This window comes from Procambarus clarkii, chromosome 79, assembly GCF_040958095.1.
Source record: "Procambarus clarkii isolate CNS0578487 chromosome 79, FALCON_Pclarkii_2.0, whole genome shotgun sequence".
Taxonomy (NCBI): Eukaryota; Metazoa; Arthropoda; class Malacostraca; order Decapoda; family Cambaridae; genus Procambarus; species Procambarus clarkii.
This window is the reverse complement of record NC_091228.1, coordinates 2873652-2891142: the sequence shown is the minus strand read 5'-3', so window position 1 is coordinate 2891142 and position 17491 is coordinate 2873652. Positions and strand designations below refer to the sequence as shown.

Below are 17491 nucleotides of genomic sequence, written 5' to 3'. Positions count from 1 at the left end.
AGAGAACATATACGGCACGCATAGACGAGATAAAGCACCTAAATTATTGGGATCGTCTCAAAGCTCTCCAAATGTACTCACTAGAAAGGAGACGAGAGAGATACCAAATAATATACACGTGGAAAATACTGGAGGGTCAGGTCCCAAATCTACACAGTAAATAACAACGTACTGGAGTGAACGATATGGAAGAAAATGCAGAATAGAACCAGTGAAGAGCAGAGGTGCCATAGGCACAATCAGAGAACACTGTATAAACATCAGAGGTCCGCGGTTGTTCAACGTCCTCCCAGCGAGCATAAGAAATATTGCCGGAACAACCGTGGACATCTTCAAGAGGAAACTAGACTGATTTTTCAAGGAGTGCCGGACCAACCAGGTTGTGGTGGATATGTGGGCCTGCGGGCCGCTCCAAGCAACAGCCTGGTGGACCAAACTCTCACAAGTCAAGCCTGGCCTCGGGCCGGGCTTGGGGAGTAGAAGAACTCCCAGAACCCCATCAACCAGGTATATGTGGGCCTGCGAGCCGCTCCAAGCAACAGCCTGGTGGACCAAACTCTCACAAGTCAAGCCTGGCCTCGGGCCGGGCTTGGGGAGTAGAAGAACTCCCAGAACCCCAGCTTGGGGAGTAGAAGAACTCCCAGAACCCCATCAACCAGGTATATGTGGGCCTGCGGGCCGCTCCAAGCAACAGCCTGGTGGACCAAACTCTCACAAGTCAAGCCTGGCCTCGGGCCGGGCTTGGGGAGTAGAAGAACTCCCAGAACCCCATCAACCAGGTATATGTGGGCCTGCGGGCCGCTCCAAGCAACAGCCTGGTGGACCAAACTCTCACAAGTCAAGCCTGGCCTCGGGCCGGGCTTGGGGAGTAGAAGAACTCCCAGAACCCCATCAAGCAGGTATAGTACAAATGTTTCCTATAGTACAAAATATTGCTGGAATAGCATAGAGATAGTTATAGTGCCGGAGTGACTGCACTAACGACAGGACTACTGCACCCTGAAACAAGACTATTTTACCATCAGAGATGTTCTAGAATAAGCGTCTCCGAGGGTGAGAGTGAGTGGGAAAGGGGGGGAGGGATTTTAGGGGAGGGGGGGCTGTTGTTAGTGATGGGAGGGGGGGGGGGGGTTAGGGGAAAGGGAGGGGTAGGGGGCTACCCCCCCCCCCCCCAAACACCACAGTCTCCTGCACACTGGCCTGCCTTAACAGCTCGCCATTGTTCTCTACAAGAGGCATACATTAGAGAGGCAAACAGCCTAATTCCTTTATGGCGGGGCGGGCGGCTGGCTGGCTGTCCGGGATAGGGGCCGGCTGGTGGCTAGGGCCAGCGGGAAGCGATGAGGATAGTTGGCCGGGCCAAGTATGGAGGGTAATGGACGCTGGTGGGCCAGGAGGATAAGAAGGACCGGGTCGTCCACGAAGATAGGCATAACAAGAGGCTAGATGGATGGCCCCATCTTCCTGTTGGACCGGATGTCGAGGTCTGCCACGGAGACCCACACTACCTTCACAAGTTTCCTGAGCGGCTCAAAAGTTTCCTGAGCGGCTCAAAAGTTTCCTGAGCGGCTCAAAAGTTTCCTGAGCGGCTCAAAAGTTTCCTGAGCGGCTCAAAAGTTTCCTGAGCGGCTCAAAAGTTTCCTGAGCGGCTCAAAAGTTTCCTGAGCGGCTCAAAAGTTTCCTGAGCGGCTCAAAAGTTTCCTGAGCGGCTCAAGAACTCAAACAGAAGCTTAATTATTCTGAGTGGCAAAGACCCCAGAGGAGGGAGCATACGAGCCCCTCAATTAGGGGGAAGACACGCCTCAGACAGTAATTGCCGCCGGCCCCTGGTTGTAAACATCTGGAGGAGCGTGTTATAGGGGAAACTAGGACGGGAACCTTCAAGATAAGCTACAAGGAAGTAACAATGTAAGCCTACACACACAAGTCTGAGGACCCATAGCCTCTCACAAGTATATAGACACCAGTCACAGGACAAATCCACAAGGGCCGTGACGAGGATTCGAACTTACGTCCGAGACCATTCAGAGAAAATCGTCTCATTTGACTCTAAATATGTATCAAGTATTTGCTTGTTCAACCACCCCTTTATTATTATTATTATTATTATTATTATTATTATTCTAGAATGTTAGAATATTCTAGAATGTTAGAATAGAATGTTAGAATGGTAGAATATTCTAGAATGTTAGAGTAGAATGTTAGAATGGTAGAATATTCTAGAATTACGAACATTGAAAGCAAATCAGAAGGTTCTAGACGTTCTAGAGGTTCTAGATGTCTTAGAACCTAGGAGGGAGGGAAGGGGACTATTGGTGAAAGCGCCAAGCCATCAAGAAACTATATCACTGGGAAAGGGTCAGGATAAGGATTTGGGATGGGACGGGGGGAAAAGGAATGGTACCCAACCACTTGTTGACGTTCGGGGATTGAACGCTGACCTGCGTGAAGCGAGACCGTCGCTTTACCGCCCAGCCCAAGTGATTGGACAGAACTCAGGGGCTTCTTGAGGTTATCTTGAGATGGTTTCGGGGCTTTAGTGTCCCCGCGGCCCGGTCCTCGACCAGGCCTCCACCCCCAGGAAGCAGCCCGTGACAGCTGACTAACACCCAGGTACCTATTTTACTGCTAGGTAACAGGTGCATAGGGTGAAAGAAACTCTGCCCATTGTTTCTCGCCGGCGCCTGGGATCGAACCCAGGACCACAGGATCACAAGTCCGGTGTGCTGTCCGCTCGGCAGACCGGCCGGGGCGTCAGTACTCAGTGGGCATCTCCTCTCTGGATCGCCACACTGAGGCGCTGGAACAGCAGCCTCCATGGCCTAGAGTCTCTCGGGGTTACATGACAGAGTTATATCAGTGATTCTAATATGAATCATCTCTACATTTACTATTTTCCGTTTCACTTAAAGAAGCTGAAAATTTAGCTCTGAAGTTTAACACGGTGTGTGTGTTATTAACACGGAAGTTTAACACGGTGTGTGTGTTATTGACACGGAAGTTTAACACGGTGTGTGTGTTATTAACACGGTGTGTGTGTTATTAACACGGAAGTTTAACACGGTGTGTGTGTTATTAACACGGTGTGTGTGTTATTAACACGGAAGTTTAACACGGTGTGTGTGTTATTAACACGGTGTGTGTGTTATTAACACGGAAGTTTAACACGGTGTGTGTGTTATTAACACGGAAGTTTAACACGGTGTGTGTTATTAACACGGAAGTTTAACACGGTGTGTGTGTTATTAACACGGAAGTTTAACACGGTGTGTGTGTTATTAACACGGAAGTTTAACACGGTGTGTGTGTTATTAACACGGAAGTTTAACACGGTGTGTGTTATTAACACGGAAGTTTAACACGGTGTGTGTGTTATTAACACGGAAGTTTAACACGGTGTGTGTGTTATTAACACGGAAGTTTAACACGGTGTGTGTGTTATTAACACGGTGTGTGTGTTATTAACACGGAAGTTTAACACGGTGTGTGTGTTATTAACACGGTGTGTGTGTTATTAACACGGAAGTTTAACACGGTGTGTGTGTTATTAACACGGAAGTTTAACACGGTGTGTGTGTTATTAACACGGAAGTTTAACACGGTGTGTGTGTTATTGAGAAATATATGTGGTAGATATAGAGAAATAAAATTGATTAGAAAGGCGGGGTCCAAGAGCTAATCACTCGATTCTGCAGAAACAAATAGTAAATACCAGTGGAAGCTCTGAACACATCATCTATTGTATGAGCAGCAGACCATCAGGGCTGAGCTAAGTGCCTCGTTAACACGTGCTGCGGGTAGTTGCTTAACTATGGCCTGAGGGCTGACTACAGCATCCAGGTATACTGTGTGTGCCTGGAGGCTCTTGGAGGCTCTATACTCTGGGTGCTTGGAGGAGGCTGTGGTGGTGGTGTGGTGGTGTTGGTGTTGTGGTGTGAAGGTGTGGTGTGGTGTAGTGGTGGTGGTGCTGGGTGTGGTGGTGGTGTGGTGGTGGTGTAGTGGTGTGGGGGTGGTGTAGTGGTGTGGTGGTGGTGGTGAGGTGTGTGTTGGTGGTGCTGAGTGTGGTGGTGCTGAGTGTGGTGGTGGTGAGTGTGGTGGTGAGTGTGGTGGTGCTGGGTGTGGTGGTGCTAAGTGTGGTGGTGCTGAGTGTGGTGGTGGTGAGTGTGGTGGTGGTGAGTGTGGTGGTGCTGAGTGTGGTGGTGGTGGTGTGGTGGTGCTGAGTGTGGTGGTGCTGGAGTGTGGTGGTGCTGGGTGTGGTGGTGAGTGTGGTGGTGCTGAGTGTGGTGGTGCTGAGTGTGGTGGTGCTGGGTGTGGTGCTGAGTGTGGTGGTGCTGGGTGTGGTGCTGAGTGTGGTGCTGAGTGTGGTGGTGCTGAGTGTGGTGGTGCTGAGTGTGGTGGTGCTGGGTGTGGTGCTGAGTGTGGTGGTGCTGAGTGTGGTGGTGCTGGGTGTGGTGGTGCTAAGTGTGGTGGTGCTGAGTGTGGTGGTGCTGAGTGTGGTGGTGCTGGGTGTGGTGCTGAGTGTGGTGGTGCTGAGTGTGGTGGTGCTGAGTGTGGTGGTGCTGGTGTGGTGGTGCTGAGTGTGGTGGTGCTGGTGTGGTGGTGCTGGTGTGGTGGTGCTGAGTGTGCTGGTGTGGTGGTGCTGGGTGTGGTGGTGCTGAGTGTGGTGGTGCTGAGTGTGGTGGTGCTGGGTGTGGTGCTGAGTGTGGTGGTGCTGAGTGTGGTGGTGCTGGGTGTGGTGCTGAGTGTGGTGGTGCTGGGTGTGGTGGTGCTAAGTGTGGTGGTGCTGAGTGTGGTGGTGCTGGTGTGGTGGTGCTGAGTGTGGTGGTGCTGCGTGTGGTGGTGCTGGGTGTGGTGCTGAGTGTGGTGGTGCTGGTGTGGTGGTGCTGAGTGTGGTGGTGCTGGGTGTGGTGGTGCTGGGTGTGGTGGTGCTGAGTGTGGTGGTGCTGAGTGTGGTGGTGCTGGGTGTGGTGGTGCTAAGTGTGGTGGTGCTGAGTGTGGTGGTGCTGGGTGTGGTGCTGAGTGTGGTGGTGCTGGTCTGGTGGTGCTGAGTGTGGTGGTGCTGGGTGTGGTGGTGCTGGGTGTGGTGGTGCTGAGTGTGGTGCTGAGTGTGGTGGTGCTGAGTGTGGTGGTGCTGGGTGTGGTGGTGCTGAGTGTGGTGGTGCTGAGTGTGGTGCTGAGTGTGGTGGTGCTGGGTGTGCTGGTGTGGTGGTGAGTGTGGTGGTGCTGAGTGTGGTGGTGCTGAGTGTGGTGGTGCTGAGTGTGGTGGTGCTGAGTGTGGTGGTGCTGAGTGTGGTGGTGCTGGTGTGGTGCTGAGTGTGGTGGTGCTGAGTGTGGTGGTGCTGAGTGTGGTGGTGCTGAGTGTGGTGGTGCTGAGTGTGGTGGTGCTGGGTGTGGTGGTGCTAAGTGCCGTGGTGCTGAGTGTGGTGGTGCTGAGTGTGGTGGTGTTGGGTGTGGTGGTGCTGAGTGTGGTGGTGCTGGTGTGGTGGTGCTGAGTGTGCTGGTGCTGGTGTGGTGGTAAGTGTGGTGGTGCTGAGTGTGGTGGTGCTGAGTGTGGTGGTGCTGGGTGTGGTGGTGAGTGTGGTGGTGCTGAGTGTGGTGGTGCTGAGTGTGGTGGTGCTGAGTGTGGTGGTGAGTGTGGTGGTGCTGAGTGTGGTGGTGCTGAGTGTGGTGGTGCTGGGTGTGGTGCTGAGTGTGGTGGTGCTGAGTGTGGTGGTGCTGAGTGTGGTGGTGCTGAGTGTGGTGGTGCTGAGTGTGGTGGTGGTGGTGTGGTGGTGCTGAGTGTGGTGGTGCTGAGTGTGGTGGTGCCGAGTGTGGTGGTGCTGAGTGTGGTGGTGCTGAGTGTGGTGGTGCTGAGTGTGGTGGTGCTGAGTGTGGTGGTGCTGGTGTGGTGGTGCTGAGTGTGGTGGTGCTGAATGTGGTGGTGCTGGTGTGGTGGTGCTGAGTGTGGTGGTGCTGAGTGTGGTGATGCTGGTGTGGTGGTGCTGGTGTGGTGGTGCTGGGTGTGGTGGTGCTGAGTGTGGTGATGCTGGTGTGGTGGTGCTGGGTGTGGTGCTGAGTGTGGTGGTGCTGAGTGTGGTGGTGCTGAGTGTGGTGCTGAGTGTGGTGGTGCTGGGTGTGGTGGTGCTGGTGTGGTGGTGCTGAGTGTGGTGGTGCTGGTGTGGTGGTGCTGAGTGTGGTGGTGCTGAATGTGGTGGTGCTGGTGTGGTGGTGCTGAATGTGGTGGTGCTGAGTGTGGTGGTGCTGGTGTGGTGGTGCTGAGTGTGGTGGTGCTGGTGTGGTGGTGCTGAGTGTGGTGGTGCTGGTGTGGTGGTGCTGAGTGTGGTGGTGCTGAGTGTGGTGGTGCTGAGTGTGGTGATGCTGGTGTGGTGGTGCTGGTGTGGTGGTGCTGGTGTGGTGCTGAGTGTGGTGGTGCTGAGTGTGGTGGTGCTGGTGTGGTGGTGCTGAGTGTGGTGGTGCTGGTGTGGTGGTGCTGAGTGTGGTGGTGCTGGTGTGGTGGTGCTGAGTGTGGTGGTGCTGAGTGTGGTGGTGCTGAGTGTGGTGGTGCTGGTGTGGTGGTGCTGGTGTGGTGGTGCTGAGTGTGGTGGTGCTGGTGTGGTGGTGCTGAGTGTGGTGGTGCTGGTGTGGTGGTGCTGAGTGTGGTGGTGAGTGTGGTGGTGCTGAGTGTGGTGGTGCTGAGTGTGGTGGTGCTGGTGTGGTGGTGCTGGTGTGGTGGTGCTGGTGTGGTGGTGCTGATGTGGTGGTGCTGAGTGTGGTGGTGCTGGGTGTGGTGGTGCTGAGTGTGGTGGTGCTGGGTGTGGTGGTGCTGAGTGTGGTGGTGCTAAGTGTGGTGGTGCTGAGTGTGGTGGTGCTGATGTGGTGGTGCTGAGTGTGGTGGTGCTGGGTGTGGTGGTGCTGAGTGTGGTGGTGCTGGTGTGGTGGTGCTGATGTGGTGGTGCTGAGTGTGGTGGTGCTGGGTGTGGTGGTGCTGAGTGTGGTGGTGCTGGGTGTGGTGGTGCTGAGTGTGGTGGTGCTAAGTGTGGTGGTGCTGGGTGTGGTGGTGCTGAGTGTGGTGGTGCTGGGTGTGGTGGTGCTGAGTGTGGTGGTGCTGAGTGTGGTGGTGCTGAGTGTGGTGGTGCTGAGTGTGGTGGTGCTGAGTGTGGTGGTGCTGGGTGTGGTGCTGAGTGTGGTGGTGCTGAGTGTGGTGGTGCTGAGTGTGGTGGTGCTGAGTGGTGGTGCTGAGTGTGGTGGTGCTGAGTGTGGTGGTGCTGAGTGTGGTGGTGCTGAGTGGTGGTGCTGGTGTGGTGGTGCTGAGTGTGGTGGTGCTGAGTGGTGGTACACCAGCCTATCCTCTAAGCCTGTCCCTCAAGCCATTCACCAGTGGTTGGGTACCATCTCATGTCCCCCCTGGCCCTCCCTACCCCTTTCCCTTGCCCCCTTCCCTTGCCCCTTACCCCCTACCCTCTTCCCTCGCCCCCTACCACAACCCCACCTACCTCAACCACCCTTTTATTGCTTTAGGGCAGACCTTTACAGGCGCCAGGGCGGACGCTGAAAATGGCCCCTTTACCCATGGGAAAATGGCGGGAGAAGGGAGGGGGAAGCCTCCCCTAACCCCTCTAATGGGGGCTTACTGATAGAGTGGGGTAAGTTCAACAAGTTCAAGAGCGTTTAAACGTGTTGAACTTGAGCCAGTGAGGCGGCGACGTCGTTAATATTGAACGGCACCTCGGGTAGGAAAGTGTTGAGAGGTGAGGGGGAAGGGGTGAGAGGTGAGGTAGGGGGTGAGAGGTGAGGTAGGAGGGAGAGGGGGGGGGGTGTGGGGGTGGTGGGAGGGAGCAGTCTAACCTTCACCCCTACCCCAGCAGGTCTGACACATCCTCGTCACTGGCCGGAAGATGGGGTGCTAATGTCCCCGCTTCGGTGTCAATTTTTATGGCTTTGAGCTGTTGGCGTCTACCCGTCTGCTAATGGAGCAGCGGTAGGCTGAGACAAGCAGCAGCAGCAGCAGGAACAGCAGCAGAGGTAGGCTGAGTTAGGAAGCAGCAGCAGCAGCAGCAGCAGCAGCAGCAGGAACAGCAGAAGCAGCAGCAGCGGTAGGCTGAGAGGCAGCAGCAGGGGTAGGCTGAGACAGACAGCAGCAGCAGCAGCAGCAGCGGTAGGCTGAGAGAGGCAACAGCAGCAGCAGCAGCAGGGGTAGGCTGAGACAGACAGCAGCAGCAGCAGCGGTAGGCTGAGAGAGGCAACAGCAGCAGCAGCAGCAGGGGTAGGCTGAGACAGACAGCAGCAGCAGCAGCAGCAGCAGCAGCAGGGGTAGGCTGAGACAGACAGCAGCAGCAGCAGCAGCAGGGGTAGGCTGAGTTAGGCAGCAGCAGCAGCAGCAGCAGCAGGGGTAGGCTGAGACAGACAGCAGCAGCAGCAGCAGCAGCAGGGGTAGGCTGAGACAGACAGCAGCAGCAGCAGCAGCAGCAGCAGCAGGGGTAGGTTGAGACAGACAGCAGCAGCAGCAGCAGCAGCAGCAGGGGTAGGCTGAGAGAGGCAACAGCAGCAGCAGCAGCAGGGGTAGGCTGAGACAGACAGCAGCAGCAGCAGCGGTAGGCTGAGAGAGGCAACAGCAGCAGCAGCAGCAGGGGTAGGCTGAGACAGACAGCAGCAGCAGCAGCAGCAGCAGGGGTAGGCTGAGACAGACAGCAGCAGCAGCAGCAGCAGGGGTAGGCTGAGTTAGGCAGCAGCAGCAGCAGCAACAGCAGCAGCAGCAGCAGGGGTAGGCTGAGACAGACAGCAGCAGCAGCAGCAGCAGCAGCAGCAGCGGTAGGCTGAGACAGGCAACAGCAGCAGCAGCAGGGGTAGGCTGAGACAGCAGCAGCAGCAGCAGCACCAGCAGCAGAGGTAGGCTGAGTTAGGCAACAGCAACAAATCCTTCCTAACACAAATATACACTATACTTCTCACTGACAAGATAAGATCAAAATAAACACTCATATATTTATGTATTTTACGCCAAGATTTGAACCACACTCAAGCCTTTCGTCCCCTCCTGAGTGCAAGACAGACAGCAGCAGCAGCAGCGGTAGGCTGAGAGAGGCAACAGCAGCAGCAGCAGCAGGGGTAGGCTGAGACAGACAGCAGCAGCAGCAGCAGCAGCAGCAGCAGCAGGGGTAGGCTGAGACAGACAGCAGCAGCAGCAGCAGCAGGGGTAGGCTGAGTTAGGCAGCAGCAGCAGCAGCAGCAGCAGCAGCAGCAGCAGCAGGGGTAGGCTGAGACAGACAGCAGCAGCAGCAGCAGCAGCAGGGGTAGGCTGAGACAGACAGCAGCAGCAGCAGCAGCAGCAGCAGCAGGGGTAGGTTGAGACAGACAGCAGCAGCAGCAGCAGCAGCAGCAGGGGTAGGCTGAGAGAGGCAACAGCAGCAGCAGCAGCAGGGGTAGGCTGAGACAGACAGCAGCAGCAGCAGCGGTAGGCTGAGAGAGGCAACAGCATCAGCAGCAGCAGGGGTAGGCTGAGACAGACAGCAGCAGCAGCAGCAGCAGCAGCAGCAGCGGTAGGCTGAGACAGGCAACAGCAGCAGCAGCAGGGGTAGGCTGAGACAGCAGCAGCAGCACCAGCAGCAGAGGTAGGCTGAGTTAGGAAGCAGCAGCAGCAGCAGCAGCAGCAGGAACAGCAGAAGCAGCAGCAGCGGTAGGCTGAGAGGCAGCAGCAGGGGTAGGCTGAGACAGACAGCAGCAGCAGCAGCAGCAGCGGTAGGCTGAGAGAGGCAACAGCAGCAGCAGCAGCAGGGGTAGGCTGAGACAGACAGCAGCAGCAGCAGCGGTAGGCTGAGAGAGGCAACAGCAGCAGCAGCAGCAGGGGTAGGCTGAGACAGACAGCAGCAGCAGCAGCAGCAGCAGCAGCAGGGGTAGGCTGAGACAGACAGCAGCAGCAGCAGCAGGGGTAGGCTGAGTTAGGCAGCAGCAGCAGCAGCAGCAGCAGCAGCAGGGGTAGGCTGAGACAGACAGCAGCAGCAGCAGCAGCAGCAGGGGTAGGCTGAGACAGACAGCAGCAGCAGCAGCAGCAGCAGCAGGGGTAGGTTGAGACAGACAGCAGCAGCAGCAGCAGCAGCAGCAGGGGTAGGCTGAGAGAGGCAACAGCAGCAGCAGCAGCAGGGGTAGGCTGAGACAGACAGCAGCAGCAGCAGCGGTAGGCTGAGAGAGGCAACAGCAGCAGCAGCAGCAGGGGTAGGCTGAGACAGACAGCAGCAGCAGCAGCAGCAGCAGCAGCAGCGGTAGGCTGAGAGAGGCAACAGCAGCAGCAGCAGCAGCAGGGGTAGGCTGAGACAGACAGCAGCAGCAGCAGCAGCAGCAGCAGCAGCGGTAGGCTGAGACAGGCAACAGCAGCAGCAGCAGGGGTAGGCTGAGACAGCAGCAGCAGCAGCAGCACCAGCAGCAGAGGTAGGCTGAGTTAGGCAACAGCAACAAATCCTTCCTAACACAAATATACACTATACTTCTCACTGACACGATAAGACCAAAATAACCACTCATATATTTATGTATTTTACGCCAAGATTTGAACCACACTCAAGCCTTTCGTCCCCTCCTGAGTGCAATATCCTGAGTGTATCTTGAGTGTATCTTGAGTGCAATATAAAGATCTGAGGATACGTTTGGATGAAGCTTACATCTCAAAATATCCCCCAAATCATATGCACTCAGACATTGATAATGCACTCACAGCGGAGTCCCAGGAGCTCACAGCAAAGTCCCAACAGTCCCAGGAGCTCACAACAAAGTCCCAACAGTCCCAGGAGTCCACAGCAAAATCCCAGCAGTCCCATGAGCTCACAGCAAAGTCCCAACAGTCCCAGGAGCTCACAACAAAGTCCCAACAGTCCCAGGAGCTCACAGCAAAGTCCCAACAGTCCCAGGAGCCCACAGCAAAGTCCCAGCAGTCCCAGGAGTCCACAGCAAAATCCCAGCAGTCCCATGAGCCCACAACAAAGTCCCAGCAGTACCCAGGAGCTCACAACAAAGTCCCAACAGTCCCAGGAGTCCACAGCAAAATCCTAACAGTCCCAGGAGCCCACAGCAAAGTCTTAGCAGTCCCAGGAGTCCACAGCAAAATTCCAACAGTCCCAGGAGCCCACAGCAAAGTCCCAACAGTCCCAGGAGCCCACAGCAAAGTCCCAGCAGTCCCAGGAGCCCGCAACAAAGTCTTAGCAGTCCCAGGAGCCCACAGCAAAGTCCCAACAGTCCCAGGAGCCCACAGCAAAGTCCCAGCAGTCCCAGGAGTCCACAGCAAAATCCCAGCAGTCCCATGAGCCCACAACAAAGTCCCAGCAGTCCCAGGAGCCCACAGCAAAGTCTCAGCAGTCCCAGGAGCCCACAGCAAAGTCCCAGGAGCCCACAGCAAAGTCCCAGCAGTCCCAGGAGTCCACAGCAAAATCCCAGCAGTCCCAGGAGCCCACAGCAAAGTCCCAACAGTCCCAGGAGCCCACAGCAAAGTCCCAACAGTCCCAGCAGTACACAGCGCAGTCCCAGGAGTCCCAAGAGCCCACAACAAAGTCCCAACAGTCCCAGGAGCCCGCAGCAAAGTCCCAGGAGTCCACAGCAAAGTCCCAGCAGTCCCAGGAGCCCGCAGCAAAATCCCAACAGTCCCAGGAGCCCGCAGCAAAATCCCAACAGTCCCAGGAGCCCGCAGCAAAATCCCAACAGTCCCAGGAGCCCACAGCGCAGTCCCAGGAGCCCACAGCAAAGTCCCAACAGTCCCAGGAGCCCACAGCAAAGTCCCAACAGTCCCAGCAGTACACAGCGCAGTCCCAGGAGTCCCAAGAGCCCACAACAAAGTTCCAACAGTCCCAGGAGCCCGCAGCAAAGTCCCAACAGTCCCAGGAGCTCACAGCAAAGTCCCAGCAGTCCCAGGAGCCCACAGCAAAGTCCCAACAGTCCCACGAGCCCACAGCAAAGTCCCAACAGTCCCAGGAGCCCACAGCGCAGTCTCAGGAGTCCCAGGAGCCCACAGCAAAGTCCCAGGAGTCCCAGGAGCTCACAACAAAGTCCCAACAGTCCCAGGAGCCCGCAGCAAAGTCCCAACAGTCCCAGGAGCCCACAGCAAAGTCCCAACAGTCCCAGCAGTACACAGCGCAGTCCCAGGAGTCCCAAGAGCCCACAACAAAGTCCCAACAGTCCCAGGAGCCCGCAGCAAAGTCCCAACAGTCCCAGGAGTCCCAGGAGCTCACAACAAAGTTCCAGCAGTCCCAGGAGTCCACAGCAAAATCCCAACAGTCCCAGGAGCCCACAGCGCAGTCCCAGGAGCCCACAGCAAAGTCCCAGCAGTCCCAGGAGTCCACAGCAAAGTCCCAACAGCCCCAGCAGTACATAACGCATTCCCAGGAGCCCACAGCAAAGTCCCAGCAGTCCACCGCAAAATCCCAGGAGTCCTAGCAGTACACAGCAAAGTTCCAGCAGTCCCAGGAGCCCACAGCAAAGTCCCAACAGTCACAGGAGCCCTCAGCAAAGTCCCAGCAGTCCCAGCAGTACACAGCGACCGTGAGAATGCCACCAAGATACACAAGTTATGCATTAAATACCTGTCTTCATTCAGGCAGCGTTTGTCTAGAGGCGGACGGACTCCTCGCGGCCCGTCCCGCGAAGACCGCCTCATTACCATGCTGTTTAAGGCCGATTTGAAGGACTGATGGAGTCCGAGAGCCTCGGCGTGCAGGACTTGTTAATATACAAGTCCCGCTTCACAAGAGCCGAAGTCCAATTGGTCATCAACAGACCGTACTTAGAGTTTGAAAGGGGGTTACTGGATTTATAGCTGTTCTTTGATGGCAGGTAGGGGGGGATTTACAGTGATAGGGGGGATTTACGGTGACAAGGGGGGATTTACGGTGACAGGGGGGATTTATGGTGACAGAGGGGGGATTTACGGTGACAGAGGGGGGGATTTATGGTGACAGAGGGGGGATTTATGGTGACAGAGGGGGGATTTACGGTGACAAGGGGGGATTTACGGTGACAAGGGGGGATTTACAGTGACAGGGGGGATTTACGGTAACAGGTTGGGAAAGTTGGAGAAAGTTCAGTGGAGTACAGCCAGATACGTCCGGGAACTATAAGATGAACGTGAAATAGAACTGATGGAAATTAGCCTCAAAGGGTGAGTGGAGACATGATTACCACGTCAAAAGTTCTCTGGAGAATTCATAGGATATATCAGGTGGTTGGTTATGATGACGGATATTGGCTTCGTTATAGGCTTTCTATCTTGCATCATGTTGTACAGTGTGTACTCACCTAGTTGTGTTTGCGGGGGTTGAGCTCTGGCTCTTTGGTCCCGCCTCTCAACCGTCAATCAACAGGTGTACATGTTCCTGAGCCTATTGGGCTCTATCATATCTACACTTGAAACTGTGTATGGAGTCAGCCTCCACCACATCACTGCCTAATGCATTCCATTTGTCAACCACTCTGACACTAAAAAAGTTCTTTCTAATATCTCTGTGGCTCATTTGGGCACTCAGTTTCCACCTGTGTCCCCTTGTGCGTGTTCCCCTTGTGTTAAATAAACTGTCTTTATCTACCCTATCAATTCCCTTCAGAATTTTGAATGTGGTGATCATGTCCCCCCCTAACTCTTCTGTCTTCCAGCGAAGTGAGGTTTAATTCCCGTAGTCTCTCCTCGTAGCTCATACCTCTCAGCTCGGGTACTAGTCTGGTGGGAAACCTTTGAACCTTTTCCAGTTTAGTCTTATCCTTGACTAGATATGGACTCCATGCTGGGGCTGCATACTCCAGGATTGGCCTGACATATGTGGTATACAAAGTTCTGAATGATTCTTTACACAAGTTTCTGAATGCCGTTCGTATGTTGGCCAGCCTGGCATATGCCGCTGATGTTATCCTCTTGATATGTGCTGCAGGAGACAGGTCTGGCGTGATATCAACCCCCAAGTCTTTTTCTTTCTCAGACTCCTGAAGGATTTCCTCTCCCAGATGATACCTTGTATCTGGCCTCCTGCTCCCTACACCTATCTTCATTACATTACATTTGGTTGGGTTAAACTCTAACAACCATTTGTTCGACCATTCCTTCATCTTGTCTACGTCTTCTTGAAGCCTCAAACAGTCCTCTTCTGTCTTAATCCTTCTCATAATTGTGTGTGTGTGTGTGTGGGAATTGTACAGTGTGTGTGTGTGTGTTGTACAGTGTGTGTGTGTGTGTGTGTGTGTGTGTGTGTGTGTGTGTGTGTGTGTGTGTGTGTGTGGGTGTTGTACAGTCTAATCTTCTCAAACATGAAGATTAGCAATCGTCAACCCTTAATATATTAATATCATGCGGTTACAAAATGGAGGAATCTTTTAAGAACAGCATCAATATTTGACAAATAATATTTTCCTAACTCAATGTGGGGTTTAGTATGCTACTCATATTTATAATGACTCTTAGATTCCTAATTTATAATGACTATTAGATTCACATTTTCTTAAGTAGTGGTCAAGGCGGTGTCCATCACTCTCACCACAGATTCTGCAACTCCGGTGCTCAACTGTTGTTTCCATTCCAAATCTCCATGGATATTTGTATCCAAGACGGATTCTCGCTATTACTGATTCTCTCCCTCGTCCTCCTCCTCTTCGTCCATAATGATTGGGATTGGCAGCAGCAACCATGTTGTACCATCGTACAGATTCACTGGTTTGTGCTTCTATCCTCCTTTCCTCACTTACCTTGATGTTGATGATCTCACGGTGATGTTGCCTGACAATACCTCTAATTTGTAGTAAAGTCTTGGGTATGAAGTATTCAATATGGTCTCCTTCAGCGCCTTCAGCAGCCAGCACATCTGCTCGTTCATTCCCAAATATTCCAACCCACATATTCCAACATGGAAGGGTGATTTTACCTCACAGGAATTGCCTCACGGGGTTAGTGGAGACATGACTACTACCTATAAAGTTATCAGGAAAACTTATATGGCAGAGAAGTACAGATTGCAAAGCATGGGAGAAGTCGAGTAAGGGGACACAGGTGGAAAATCAATTCATAATAAAAACAAAAGCCAAATAAATGCACACACACACACACACACACACACACACACACACACACACACACACACACACACACACACACACACACACACACACACTACAAAAAAAGAAGCTCACCTAAGACTTGTCACCACCTTCAGTGTGAAGGCTCAGGGCAGGTGTGTGTGTGAGGTGTTTAAATAACATATTGCCAAAACATCTAATTTTTCCCGGCGTGAGAAGGATGTTGATACTTCCTGAGCGACAAAGTGCTTCCTGACCTGCCTCCCGGCGCGCTCTCCCGCTCACGTCTCTATGACTACTGTGCACTTTGGACTTTGACTTCTGTAAAGCACTTTTAACATTAATTTATGTTTGAAACACACACTCTCACACACACACACACACACACACACACATATATATATATATATATATATATATATATATATATATATATATATATATATATATATATATATATATATATATATATATATATATATATGTTGTACCTAGTAGCTAGAACGTCGTACTCGGCCTACTATGCAAAGCAAGATTTGCCTAATAAGCCAAGTTTTCCTGAATTTATATATTTTCTCAATTTTTTTTTCTTATTAAATAATAAGGGTATCCATTTCATTATGTATGAGATGAATTTTTTTCAATTGAAGTTAAAAGTAATGTAGGTATATGACCGAACCTAACCAACCCTACCTAACCTAACCTAACCTAACCTATTATAACCTAACCTAAACTAACATAACTAAGTCAATAATTTATGATCTTAATATAATATAATAAAAAGAATTCAAATAAACTAATTGGAAATTAATTGTTGAAAATAAAGAAAATCACTCGGCCTATTAGGCAAATCGGGCCTTGCATAGTAGGCCGAGAAGTGCGTTCTGGCTACTAGGTACGACATATATATATATTAGTATATTTTGGTAGCAGTCTTTCTTGTAAACATATGTTGTTAAATATGACCGAAAAAGTGAGATTAATAATTCTAACACAAATTTTCTCAATATTTTTAATGTTTTGTTTTTGCTGTCGATGGTAATTGAAAAATAAATTTTCCAAAATTCATTTTTATTTCTAGTCTGACGCGACGCTTGAACGCGTTTCGTAATAACTTATTACATTTTCAAAGACTTTAGTTTACACACACACAACTGTAACCTGAAAACACTAAACACAGTTTTACTAATTCTAACGCTAAACAGCTTGTCTTATATACTCGCACTTGGGTGAGGTGATATGTTGCAACAGTTCTGGATGAGGTGAACAAACTTTTGACCAACACGAGACAGAACACGGAACATTGGGTATTAATTGGATAAATGAGAGGGAAGAATGGAAGTAACTGTAAAGGGCCTATTGGCCCTCTTGCTGCTTCTATATTGGCGCGGAGACTTGAAGTGGGTAGAATATAGTTGTGCATTAATTGGCTGTTGATTGCTGGTGTTGACTTGTTGATGTGTAGTGCCTCGCTGATGTTAAACTGTTCAACAAACGCCATTGACCATTTGCAAGGCTTTAGGAGAAGATCGGAGTACTCTGATTGGTTCTTCACACCTCTGCCTTGGCCCCGCCTACTTTTCACGCCTCTCGAGCGGCTCGGCCAATGGGGAGCCTGGGATTACGAGTGATTGACACCTATGAGCGTCCCATTCGTCGGCTGATGGCCCGCGACCAATTGGGCGCTGTTGCTACAGCTTATTGGAATTCTTAATTTGGTCTCAAGAACTCTTTAGAATATTTTGTCTGGTGTGTGTACTTACCTAGTTGTACTTACCTAGTTGTATTTACCTAGTTGTGCTTGCGGGGGTTGAGCTTTGGCTCTTTGGTCCCGCCTCTCAACTGTCAATCAACAGGTGTACAGGTTCCTGAGCCTATTGGGCTCTATCATATCTACACTTGAAACTGTGTATGGAGTCAGCCTCCACCACATCACTTCCTAATGCATTCCATTTGTCAACCACTCTGACACTGAAAAAATTCTTTCTAATATCTCTGTGGCTCATTTGGGCACTCAGTTTCCACCTGTGTCCCCTAGTGCGTGTGCCCCTTGTGTTAAATAGCATGTCTTTATCTACCTTTTCAATTCCTCTCAGAATCTTGTATGTGGTGATCATGCCCCCCCTAACTCTTCTATCTCCCAGTGACGTGAGGTTTATTTCCCGTAGTCTCTCCTCGTACCTTTGAACCTTTTCCAGTTTTGTCTTATAGACTACACTGACCTATAGTCTAAACTTATATAGTAGACTGTGTGTTTATATATATATATATATATATATATATATATATATATATATATATATATATATATATATATATATATATTTTATTAAAACTGAAAACTCACACCCCAGAAGTGACTCGAACCCATACTCCCACAACTGGTATGTACAGGGACGCCTTAATCCGCTTGACCATCACGACCGGACATAAGGAAGTGATAGCCGAGGCTATATGAACCACTTCCCCGCCGGCACTC

General features: G+C 52.1%; 1 protein-coding gene and 1 pseudogene across 1 annotated transcript; both read left to right on the top strand.

Moving 5' to 3' along the window:
• Window positions 1–1340: 1340 nt before the first annotated feature.
• Window positions 1341–9591, top strand: LOC138357630 (small heat shock protein hspG3-like; annotated as a pseudogene).
• A 1064-nt stretch (window positions 9592–10655) lies between these two features.
• On the top strand, window positions 10656–12393 carry LOC123749947 (adhesive plaque matrix protein-like). The gene is made up of 2 exons (XM_069314627.1): window positions 10656–10982; window positions 11203–12393. Exons 1-2 carry the CDS (start codon window positions 10656–10658, stop codon window positions 12391–12393), a joined length of 1518 nt encoding a protein of 505 aa, XP_069170728.1.
• Window positions 12394–17491: the final 5098 nt, after the last annotated feature.

Excerpts from the sequence above, each read along its gene's own strand:
- LOC123749947 (XM_069314627.1), top strand. The coding sequence starts at position 10,656 with ATGCACTCAGACATTGATAATGCACTCACAGCGGAGTCCCAGGAGCTC. Across the intron at positions 10,983-11,202 it reads ACCCAGGAGCTCACAACAAA|TCCCAGGAGCCCACAGCAAA; the intron begins GTCCCAACAGTC and ends AAGTCCCAACAG.